The sequence below is a fragment of the Sceloporus occidentalis genome, unplaced genomic scaffold, assembly GCF_023333645.1.
Source record: "Sceloporus occidentalis isolate IW3139 unplaced genomic scaffold, rSceOcc1.0.p SCAF_4, whole genome shotgun sequence".
Taxonomy (NCBI): domain Eukaryota; kingdom Metazoa; phylum Chordata; class Lepidosauria; order Squamata; family Phrynosomatidae; genus Sceloporus; species Sceloporus occidentalis.
Genome location: NW_028316984.1, coordinates 28844102 through 28856421, shown reverse-complemented (window position 1 = coordinate 28856421; position 12320 = coordinate 28844102). Strand labels below are relative to the sequence as shown.

Genomic DNA, 12320 nt, shown 5'->3' with positions numbered 1-12320 from the left:
CAACTCGCTGTTTGGGTGTTTTGGACTCTAAGCCTGGATGTCTAGGTTTAGTAGTGGCCAAGAGTGCATTTGCACAACTAAAACCTCTCTGCCAGCTTTGCCTATTCTTTCTGAGTTGTCAGCTTTGGCTACAGTGACACATGTCTTGATTACATTCCATTTGGACTACTGTAACACACTCTACATGGGGTTGTTCTTGGAAACTGGAAACTTCAGCACTTCCAAAATGCAGTCCAGACTATCTGATATAGCCTATCTCCCCATAAAAACCTGCTGGAGTTTTAGGATTTGCCGAGGAAGGCTTTCTTCCACCATCACAATAGACTTGGTGAAAACATGAGAGAGAACCTTCTTGGTAGCTACTCCCACCCTCTGCAACTCCCATCCTCAGGAGGCTAGGCTGGCCCCCTCCCAGCTTTCCTTTTGCCAGCAGGCAAAGGCCTTTTTGTTTAAGAAGGCTTTTAATGTGTAAAAGCTGCAAATGCATGGGAACTTCTTATTGGGATGTGTGTTTTGTTTATTTTTAAAACTTTTGTATGGCCTTTAAATGATATTATACTATTAAGTGTGGAGATTTTTAATTGTTTTTGAGATTTTACTGAAAAGGTTTTTAAACTGACTCTCTTTTGGGAGTCATCTTGGGTCCCACACTAGGAGAAAGGCGGCATACAAATGAAATAAATAAATAATGTCAATATGAATTGCTGCTTGTCTTCTGCATATGTGGCCATGGCGGCTGTCATCTTGAGTACCATGCCCCCGTTCCCCATTTGGTCATCTCAATGTTGCCGTCACTCTTCGGATCTTTTTCCTGTTCTGTGTTATCTTAGCAGCTGCAACATGCATGAAGAATAGTAATCTAGAGGGTGCTGTGTCTCATAACGTCTTCCTTTCCTGTAGGTGTGACCCATGCTGCCATCTGGGCAGCTTGCATTTCTTATCTAAGTGCTGCAGTGCCTCCAGAATTGAGAACCTCGGCTCAAGGTATCCTGCAGGGTCTTCACCTTGGCCTAGGCAGAGGATGTGGAGCAATGATTGGAGGAGTGCTGGTCAATTATTTTGGTAAGAGAACCTTAGCTCTTTGTACACCTTTCTTCCATTTTGGATATTGGTTTCATGCCCCCTTTCCCCATTTGGTCATCTCAATGTTGCCGTCACTCTTTGGTTCTTTTTCCTGTTCTGTGTACAAGTTTTGATAGCCAGTGTGGTATAGTGATTTGAGCAGAGGACTACAACTCTGGAGATCCGAGTTCAAATCCCTGTTCAACCATGAAAATCCACTGGAGGGCCTTGAATGAGTCACATTCTCTCAGCCTCAGACCTTGAGCAAGTCACATTCTATCAACGCCCTCTGAACAAGTCTTGCAAAGAAAACCCTAACCCCAACAGAGGCCAGCAGGGCTGCATTTGGCCTGGTTGGTCACAGGTTTTTATGGCTTGCCATAATACAAAGAAGAGAAGACCATTGCAGGAGCAGAATAAGATCTAACAGCCCTTTCACACTGCACAATTTTACTACTATGATTCCACTTTAATTGACATGGCAATATCCTATGAAACCCTGGGATTGACAATTAGGGAGTGACCTTTAGAGATTTTAGCCAGTAAGATCCTCTGGTGCCTCATAAAATGACACTAAATATAAAACAAAATACTAAAGATAAAGCAAGAACAACTTGTGAACTTTACCCCAGTGGTTTGCATTGCAAATCTTCCCTCTCCTCACTTCTTTGTTTGTTCTCTTGTCTGCTATTGTCAGGCCTCAGCTAAGTAAAACACTACACAACAAAAATAAATAAACAAATATTTATTGTTTATTTATTTTTGTTGTGTAAAACGGCGAATGGTCAGGCCCCACTTGGAATATTGTGTCCAGTTCTGGGCGCCACAATTCAAAAAGGACATTGAGAAACTGGAGCATGTCCAAAGGAGGGCAACTAAAATGGTGAAGGGTCTGGAAACCATGTCCTATGAGGAACAATTGAGGGAGCTGGGGATGTTTAGCCTGGAGAAAAGAAGGTTAAGAGGTGATATGATAGCCCTGTTTAAATATTTGAAGGGATGTCATATTGAGGAGGGAGCAAGCTTGTTTTCTGCTGCTCCAGAGACTAGGACCAGGAACAATGGATCCAAGCTGCAGGAAAAGAGACTCTATTATTCCATGATTCTATGAATCTTAAACTTCTTTTAATCCTTAGCAATCCAAATGAGAGGCAAGCTTTTTTCAAATCTCTGTAACCTAAGACGGTCTTAATAATACTGGCTAGAACTGCATACTTATGAATAAAACTCACATTTCTGCAGTGTCCATAGTGGCTTGAGTTTTGGACTCGGCTGTGGTAAACTAGAGTTTGAATCTGCACTCAGCCATGGAAACCCACTGGGTGACCATGGGCAAGTTACAGTCTCTGAACAAATTTTATTAAGAAAACTCTAACAAAGGATCAGGTTAAGTAGGAGTTGACTTGAAGGAGTTGGCATAGTAATAATAGAGGATTTAAAACCAGGTTTCATTCCAACACGCTCTGCGGCTGTCTGAATTATGAACGAGATAACAGTCTACTGTAGGAATAGGCAGACTTTAGGGCTGGTGGGATTTACTTTGATTTTTTTCTAGAATTACAAGAACTATAAACAAAAACTAATAAAATCCTACAATGTCTTATAACTGAATTCAGTGGACCTTATTACACATGGGGTTTAAACTGCAATTTTAGCAAGATATTAGTACCTTTGGCAGTACCTATAACACAATGTGTTATATAAATGCCCTCCAATAAGCTGAGTACTCATTTTAGTAACCTACAGAAGGATGCTGAGTGGACCTTGGAGGCCATGGGATCAAACTCACAACCTTGTGGCTGCAATACCAGCATTTAACCACCGTGCCAACAGGGCACCCTGTTTTCCTCCTTTCCCACCCTCTCCCCTGCTATTCACAGGCAAATTGTTGTCTTACTACTACTACTACTACTGTTACTATTACTTTTTCTTTACTTAATTGCATTCCTATAACTCTAGAATTGTGTGACAAATACAAACAAAAATAAAAAAGGTGTGTTTGATAGGGCATAGAGCAGAAAGACGAGATTAAGGGCTAAGATGGAGCCCTCTGTTTTTGACTAACATGAACTGGCGGGGAACTATTTCTTGTAAAAACCTCACCAGACTGTGTCTCACGTGGCCCCTGAGGCTGTGTGCATTGCTTCAGCTGTAAGTCCCAATGGAGACAATGGGACATTCTTTTGAGCAGACCTGCTTGGGATTGTGCTGTAATGTGGTCACTGCAATTGACCAGAATGGTTTTTTTTCTTTACAGGGGCTGCATCAACATTCAGAGGGATAGGAATGGCCTGTCTTGTGATCCTCTTGCTTTTTGCTTTGATCCAGTGGATGGCAGTTCCTGATGAGAAGGAAGGTAAATAGACAGCTGCTTCTTTGTGGTTTTTGTGCATTGTGAATACCATAGGCTGTAGGCTATATTTCAGAAGAACAAACTGACAAAACCACCTCTGAATATTCCTTGCCTAAGAAAACCTTATGAGGTCGTCATAAGTCAACAAGCAACTTCAAGGCATATATGTATACATGCATAGGCAGTGGCTATTGCATCATCTGTGGATGCCGTAGTGGGTGATCACTGTTATCACATAATGACAGTAGTTTCATTTATTCAGAGAGCTGGTAATCCTCATGGCTAAATCGTTAAAACATAGTCAATCAGAGTACATGGAATGACTCCTAATGAGTACTAGAATCAGCTGCCTGGAAAACTGAATCACCACAAAAAAAGAGAACAAAGAGAACAACTGCAAATGGATTAACTGTGCACATAAAATACAAAAATAGGCAAGGATATTAACATACACAGTTCTGGATAGCTAAATAGCAATATTTCCTCATGAGGAGTTACACATTGATTGAGCTACATAATCCTTGTGCTAAATACACAACTCTGTGCCCAAACTAGGATGCATTTGCATGAGCAATGGAATCAGATGGATAAACTGAATAAAGACATAAAAGGCATTTTACATCAAGGAAAAATGTCCAGCCACTACTGTAGACAATTTTACACATGTGTAAAACACCAGCATCATTCCAGCTATTATCTGATGTCTGTGATATAGACCTAGCTATTAGGCATCAAATAGGTTCTTCGTTTGGACAAACTTAACAATGTTTGGAGAAACATAATATTGCAAGAATGCCTTCAGTTTGTGATTATTATATTCAGGATTTGTGAGTTATAAAAGGCACTTATGGGATTCAGTTAAGAAGAGGTATTAATTCTATTTAGGAAACAATTTAGTAATTATAACCTCTTTTTTGAATTAGCAACACAGAAAATTATCACACAGAAATAATAATAACAGTAGCAATAGCCATGAGCTGTTATACTAAACATATATTTATAAGCTACTTGTAATTTTAATTATAGCTTCTTGTATTTAGGCACTTGTAATTTACCATTTCTGTATCCAGTAAATGGAAGCTTTTTGTGTAATATACTTCACTTGTAACTATTAGCATATTGCTATATAGCTATCCAGAATTCTGTACTGCTAATTTTCTTGCCTATTTCTGCATTTTACGTGCAAAGTTAATCAGTTTGCAGTTGTGTGTTTTGTAGAGGTTTTTGTGGTGGTTTAGTTTTTCAGGCAGCTCATTCTAGTCCTGATATCCTTGTTAGGAGCCATCACATGTTGCTGGTGTTACCTTGTTCACTTGGTTCAATTGATAACTTCAGTATTTTAGGACTCAACTTGGTTTTTTATGTTGCTTTATTCTTTACAACAGAACTTTGCATGTTGAGCAACCAGAGAGTTTGTCAATATAGTATGACATTTTAATAGCAATTATAATTTCAGGGTAGGCTGGTTTAAACCATGTTCATGTAACCAAATAACTTTAAAAAAACAGCCCTGCTTTTTAAATTGATTATTGATATTTTAATAATTATTATTTTTAATGATTGATATTTAATAATATTTAAAATATTATTACTATAGCCCAGCCCACTTAGTGGGACAATCATAGTTTGAAATTTAACATTTTAACTTGAATGGTTTATTGGCAGTTGCTCATTGTTAGACCAGTATCCAATGTCAGTTGTTTCTTGTTAATCACTTTATTTTTATACTTTAAAAACTGCCATTCAAAAACAGATCTTTCAATTAACATAAGTTCAGCCAAAACAACTTGGATTGTTAAAAGAGCACTTTTTAAAAGAACAATTATTTAAGCTAGTGACCATAACTTCACATTGTATTTGGCTAATTAATTTCCTGATTTAGTCCTATATTGGTGTAGTCCGATACTCCTATATATAGACTACCAATTTATCAATATAATTCCCAAAGTTTTGTTGAAAGCTTGATAACGTTGGATCGTTAATGTTAGAAAGCATTAAAACATGCTTGATCACACTTTCTAATACATGAAATAGTATTTCACGGTATTAATAAGCAGGGTTCACATTTTTCATTAAGACATCAGTGCAGAAAACTGGTTTAAACAACAACAAAAACCATTTAAATAACAAAAAAACAACAGCCCCTGGGATTTGGGTGGATTCTGTTCTTTTAAAAAAATTATCATAATTTATTCCCTGCCTGTAAAATAATCTGATTCAAGGGTAAGGGAAGGGCATTGGCCTCTTGGCTCTGCAGCATCCTTTGATGTTTTGATGTGAAAGGGTCCCAGGAATCAAACAGCTAGTTAAAAATAAGTGTTGCCCCATAATTGAATTTGTCTAATGTATAATTCAAAGATCTTTTAAAATATAAATAGATTCCTGACAAAGTGAGCTGTAGAAAGAAAAGAGCTCTTGATCTCTCTCACACACGCATCTGAAGCATATGAGTGCTGAACCATTGGACTTTTGAACAAAACTTCTGCCATGCCTTTAGTGTACTGTTTAGTTTTGTTTTTCTGTCCATTGATACTCTTCAATGTTTGTTTGTGAAGAGATCTTACTTTTGGAAAGAAAAATGGCATGCAGAACTGGAAGTGAGATGAAATAGACTGGTGAAAGAAAGCTCGAATAGTGTGCTCTCTACCTCCTTCCCATCTTTCTTTCCTTCCTTGAAATTGCTCTTTGTTACACCTGGCTGCTTAAACTGCAGAAATGAGGTTATCCTTATTTTCTTTTAGGTCACGTGCAATGCACTACTGGCATTTTCAACCAGAAAAGAGTGAGAAGCCTTTGGCCCTCCAGTTTTTGGATTGCATTTCCCACCATTTCTTATTATTGTCATTGCTAAATAGAGCTGGTGGGAGTTGTGGTCTAAACAGCACTACTCAAAGTTGTGGTCTGTGGACTGATTCCAGTCCGTGACCCATCAGGCACTGGCACAGAACATGTTTTTAGGAAAGATAGAAATTGCCAGCCCTGTGCCTTAGGAAGCCTGGAAAGCACAAGTCTAAAATACCTAGTGTATGGAGGCTTTCCCTCAACACCACCACAGCAGCAGTGGCAAGTGCCCTGAACCCCTAGCACTGCTGATAGTGCTTTCTCATGGCAATGGTGATGGTGATGATTAGTCCACCTGTCTTCTGGTGAGCACAAGGTGGCTCTCCTCCTCCCCATTTTATCCTCACAACAACCTTGTGAGGTGGATCAGGTTGGGATAGAGTGTCCATATGAGGGGCCAGAGTCATCCAGTAACTTTGATGGGTTATTGGCAACTTGAGCCTGGGTCTTAAAAATCCTAGCACAGCTGTCGCTACACCTTCTCCTGCCATTCATATAGGGCTCAAGATGGGGGTGTGAGTTTGAGTATGAAAAGAATGTGTACAAAAGTTCTTGGGCACTAGGAGTTGTTGGTATGAACGCGGATAATTCTTACTGTACTGTGATCTAGTGAGGCTTGTGGGCCATCGGCAATCTTCTCTGTTGTGACTCCCACCATGTGGAATGGTCTCCCTAGTGACATTATTCAGGCTTTCAATTTTGTGCGTTTCTGATACTAGCTGAAAACACATCTGTCTGTTCAGGTACTTTTCCAATAGCTTTCCTACTTGTCCAGGCTATCAGTTGTATCTTGCTTTTGGTTTTTAAGTGGATTTTATTAGTTGTTACTTTTAACTGCTGGTTCCATTCATGAGATGCATTAGGGTTTTTAGAAACAAGAGTCAGCATGGAAATATTTTTTTAATAAACAAAAACAGGAAATGTTGCCACACACACACAAATCATTCTGTTTTGTTTCATTTGCTTTGGTGGACTTTTCTGAAACTTCAGAAAAGACTATGCTGGCAGAAAGGATCCCTGTGCCTTCAAGCCCTGTGCCCATTGCCACGATTGACCTTGTGCAGCAACAGACAGAAGACATCATGCCTCGCCCCGAACCCAGGCTGCCTCCCAAGAAAACAAAGCACCAAGAGGAGCAAGAGGACACGAACAAGCCCGCCTGGGGAATCAGCTCTTCTCCCTGGGTTACTCTTGCCTATGCTCTCTATCAGATAAAGGAGATGGTTCAGCTCTCCAAAAGCAACCAGGCCCTTGAGAACCAGCCTTTGCAGGTAACCCAGCCACTGGTGCGTAACAGGTATTTCTAGGAGGGAAATGGGTGCACACTTGCCCTCTAAAAATTTAGCATTGAAAAACCTAAGAGCTATTCTTAAATTGGGGTAGGCAAAGCATAGCCCTCTAAGAATTGTTGGGACTGCAGCTCCAAGCAGCCCTGGGCAGCCTAGCCGATGGCAAGGAATAATGTGTCTCCTCATAAAGCTTCTGAAAATCTGTTTCCAAAGTGTAGGGGACAACTTCACAAAGAGTATTCTTTATGGACAGTTTTAAACAAAACACACACACATTACCACATGAAGAATATTGCTTCCTTAAACATATGTTCAAGATTGTCTGTGGCTCCCACCACATAAAGATAGCAGCAAACATATGTTCAAAACAGCTCCATTACCTGAATGGAAGACTTTTCAATTCAACAAGCTCTTGTTAAGAGTTTATGCCCCATTACATTTCCCATTTCCTAAACTTCATGCTACAGTGCCAGAAGGGAATTTAAGTCTCATGGAAAGTCAAGAGAACTCTGCTTTTGGTAAAGACCATAAAAACCAAGCATTCCCATATAATCTGGCTCAGTGCACATAACTAGAGTAGATAGGGCTCCAGCCCTGCTTTGGACAGACACAAAGCCAGGCTCCTTTGTGAGTGGTTAGTAGAATATCGAAAACAAAAGGGATGATTATGTTTTGAGAAGGCAATGGGAGTCTGTTAACACTGCAGCTCCCTGGAAATGTCTGTAATAAAGGTTTTGAAAAACCTGGTTGGCATATATCTGGAAGTGTCTATTCTAATAGTTGTAATTCTTCAGTGTAATGGTTTTTAACGCGGTAGTAATTTAGCACTTGCTTAGCCAGATACCTTCTAATCCTCCACTTTGTTTGTTTTGTTCTAGTGACGGCTGCTTTGTTTTTAAGTCACATTAGTACATACAAAGAATAAGGCACTGCCCAGTGAAACTTAGTAATTCAAACCACTTGGCAGATTTGTTAAAGATAATTAAATGTGGCCCATCTAGGGTGACAGAAATAACAGTGCATTAATCCTCAAGGAATCAACATCTCATTCATTGTTTTATCCTAAAATAGGCATCCAGGTTTATCAAAGTTCTGGAGGAAACTGTTGCAGCCATGAGATGCAATGTAATAAAATCTGCATTGACAAGCTAATGTCCTTATACTGTACATACTGCCCTACCGATAGCCTCTGTTCAAATTAGAATGAACCTGCTATGATGTGTAAGGTTTGTTTGATGTTTGGATTTGTGGAAGTAATTTTAATCTTGATCCCTGAACCAGTATATATACATATTCTGGAGGAGAAATTAATTTTAGAGAAAACCATCCCCTTGGCTGTTGTAACAGACAGGCACACACATACATTAAGAAAGGCTGACTGCTTAGTCAGCCTGCTGAAATATTCATAGTTCTGCTCTAGAAATAGCAAACTGCTGACACTCTGTGGGTCTACTGCAAAGCAGGTGGGAAATATGACAATGAAAAATAGGCGCACCTCCATTAAACAGGAGTGTGAAATGTGTTAACAAGCCACTGGAATATTGGGTTTTCTTGCACACGTAGATTTCAATACTTTTTTTTTTGTCTTAAAATACAGTAAGTTTTTTCCCTCCATGCTTCTTGGGGAAGATCAGTTAGGAAAAGATAAAAAAGGTAAGTTGTGGTTGTTATTGCTGTCATCTTGCTGTCTGACATGTTACCTGGATATGACAGCTTTCTGTATTGCTTTTATGCTTGTGCGCTGTGTCATGTACATACGACTTCTTTTGGTTGATGAAGCTGCCTGGCTTACCTGGAATGGCAGAGTACATGTTTTTATTGGGCATTAAATGTAAAAAAACCAAACATCTTTACCTGTGATTTTCCCCCTTCTCTGTCCTAGGCAGCCAACAATAGTCATGGCTCTGCACCAGGCAGCCCTCTGGATCAAAGGGATAGTGACGTATCCAGAGAACCTCCCGTACCTACAGCAACTCTCGAAGACCACCCCAACCCAGATTGCCCAGTTCCTTCGGAGAATACTGCTCAGCCTCAAAAGGAAGGGTGCGAATAAGACTTGGTTTTGCATTTACCACTGCATTGAATCTTGCCCTTGTGTTCCGAGAAATGCCGAAACGGGAGCTTGAAATTGCCGCTCCCTTTACCTCGGTGATGGTAACCTGATGCAGCACATGCTTTTGAAATATTTAAGGCCTTTTCTGTGGCAAAACCTGACAGGCCTGTTTTCAGGAAGGACTATAATGCCTAGAAAGGGTAGCCAGGAAAAGAGACTGAGTTAATAATAGCTAGCAAAGGAGCTCAGAAATCTATTTGAACACTCCCCCTCCTGCAATCTATATGGAGAGGTGATCTGAAGTCCATTTTTGTAAAAACAAACAACCTTCACTTAGTGATATTTGATATATTTTGGGGAAAATATGTTTTCACTAAAAGAAAATGCTTGCTTCAATTTCTGAGGAATGGAAAGCTGCATTCCATTTCCTCTTGCTTGAGGCAAATAATATTTTTAATTTAACTGTTGAGGGAAGGGAAGAAGAAGAAAAGCTCTTAGCTGGTTTTCTTCATCTAGTTTAATTTATTAGGAAGCAAGGTGGCTTCCTACAAGAAAAGGTGCACAAACTACTGAAGCACCTGAGGAAAATACAATAGTTACATGTCTAAATGAAGGAGCAGCATAGAATTCTGTCTTTTGTAAAGACTTCTCTGAAATGTTGAATAGCTTTTGGCTGTTGAAAGTCCCTAGTTAAATGGTTGTTTAGAATCTCAATCAAAACCAATATATTTTATTTCACAGTGGTCTAAAGCTCTTTACTTAATTGAGGAAGTTATAATCTTTATTTACAGAGTGTATTTAAAGTGCCTGGGGGCTGGGGAAGTGAGGGATATAATTCTTGAGAGTCTAGGTTAAGGAAAGAGAATATTGGTAATATAAACATAGTGGGAAGGAGAGACTGTCATCATAGGCTATGAAAAATTTATCTGCTGTTTTGGGTGTTTTACACCAATGCTGTTAGTCAAAACACTGACATTTTCACATCTTCTGTTTAATGCTGCCCTGCCCTTTTCGGTGTTAGTTGAACCAAGTTCTCTTACATGCATGTTAAGTCTGGCTGGGAAAAGAAATGTTAGCCCTTTGGATCAGAGGGTATCTGTTAAAAGCTTTCTATTTCATTAGGCACCTCTCATTGAAGAATAGACATTCACATGCCTTCTCTGAGACAATATGGCACCAAGCCAGGGCCTTTTCACATTCGAGTATAGTGCAATGATTCCACTTTAACTCTCATACCTGTATCCTGTGGAATCCTGGACCTGGTTGTTTAGCAATAGCAAGTAGATTTCTTGTTGCATATTGTTTGGTAAGAGGCACCAGAGGAACTTCCCGGGTGATAACTTCAAATACTCTCCCCCCTAAGCTGCCAATCCCAGGGTTCCATGGGAGGTTACTGTAGAGTAAAAGGATCCCAGGTGACAATAGTTGATTCTAACCCCAACGTACCACAGGCAAGCTAATAAATGTCCTGGCACTCATCTTTGTTCATTGCCCCATAGTGGTTACTGGGAAAAGGCAACCAAGTATCATTCCTTGTAATCAAAATCAAATTGTAGCTACAGGAGACTAGTCCTTTGGAAAGACTAACAGAAATAAACAAACTGCACTTCTTAGAATAAGATGTCAGATACACAGATCAGGGTCTTGTTTTTGTTTATAAGCAAAACTGCATGTCGCCTTATTTGGTCTTGAAAGCAGAGCATGTGAACAGGCATGTGAGGAAGAAAAAGGCATGGGTGGCAGAAGTCCATATCCCTCAACCAGCCACACCGAGTATTGAAAAATGTTCTCATTGCATAAGCCTTAAGAGACTGTAGCAGGCTTTATCCATGGATACTTGGGACCAAACACCAGAGAATAGTCACTAGCTATTTTTTGCACTTCAACTTAAATGTACTGTACTGTAAATTTCTCATGACTTGTTTAAGTGTCCTTTCAAAAACAAAATCAGAAATGTATTTATTATATGTTCATATATCTATGAGGGAGGATAGAATATAAAGTACCAAGAAGAGGTAGCAAACAAAAATGGTTATTCATAAACAGAACGAAATATTAAAAACCCTCTTTCGGCTAATGTGTAGAGAATTCACCTGGTAAAAGCTGTAGTGATAATCTTTAATGTTCAGCACCAGAATTGTGAAGCATTGAACTTTTGCATTATGTTTACACTCCAGAAATTGTCTATTAAACCTTTTCCTTCATTATATGTGTGCAACGAATGGGTCTGTATTCACACACTCACACACACAGATGTTTATGGGCTTTCATGTTTGTGAAATTTTGAAGATGTAGTGAAAGAAATAAAATTCCATTGTATATGTAAAAACATCTAGTGCTGACTTGTATAAGTTCAGGCTTATGTAATGGTACTGCTAAATGGAACAAACATGGGGAACAGGAAAATGTACAACAGGGGCAGGAATCTTTGTCCCTCAGATGGACTCCAGTTCCCACACTCCTTCATCAGTGGGTTATCCACAGAAAGGCCAAAGATTATGTGCTCACTGTTTTGTTCTTTGTCCTGTCACTGCAGTTGTTGTTTTTTTAAACTGCCTTTCTGCATCCTCCAGCTCAGAACTCTGCTTCTTCTCTGGCCTGTGAGTTAGCCCAGGGCTAACAGTCTCTGCTGAGGAAGCAGAATGATCAACAGCAGCAGCTTTTAGTCTAGTGAGGAAATGAGTGACTGAGCAAATACAAAGATAGGATGAACACATGGCAG

At 39.5% G+C, this 12320-nt stretch overlaps 1 protein-coding gene across 6 annotated transcripts in view; it reads left to right on the top strand.

Annotated features, from left to right (window-relative positions):
* The window catches only part of MFSD6 (major facilitator superfamily domain containing 6), a 57481-nt gene extending 45555 nt beyond the window's left edge, over positions 1–11926 (top strand). For 2 of the 6 annotated variants that reach the window (XM_089519586.1, XM_089519585.1), the window contains 4 exons: positions 901–1062; positions 3320–3418; positions 7247–7527; positions 9428–11926. In XM_089519586.1, coding sequence (XP_089375712.1) covers positions 901–1062; positions 3320–3418; positions 7247–7527; positions 9428–9598 — 713 coding nt within the window. In that variant the 3' untranslated portion in view covers positions 9599–11926. Of the gene's footprint in view, positions 1–900; positions 1063–3319; positions 3419–7246; positions 7543–9142; positions 9199–9427 lie in introns of all 6 variants that reach the window. The other 4 variants (XR_016280846.1, XM_089519588.1, XM_089519587.1 and 1 more) reach the window with 4 other exon arrangements.
* Positions 11927–12320: the final 394 nt, after the last annotated feature.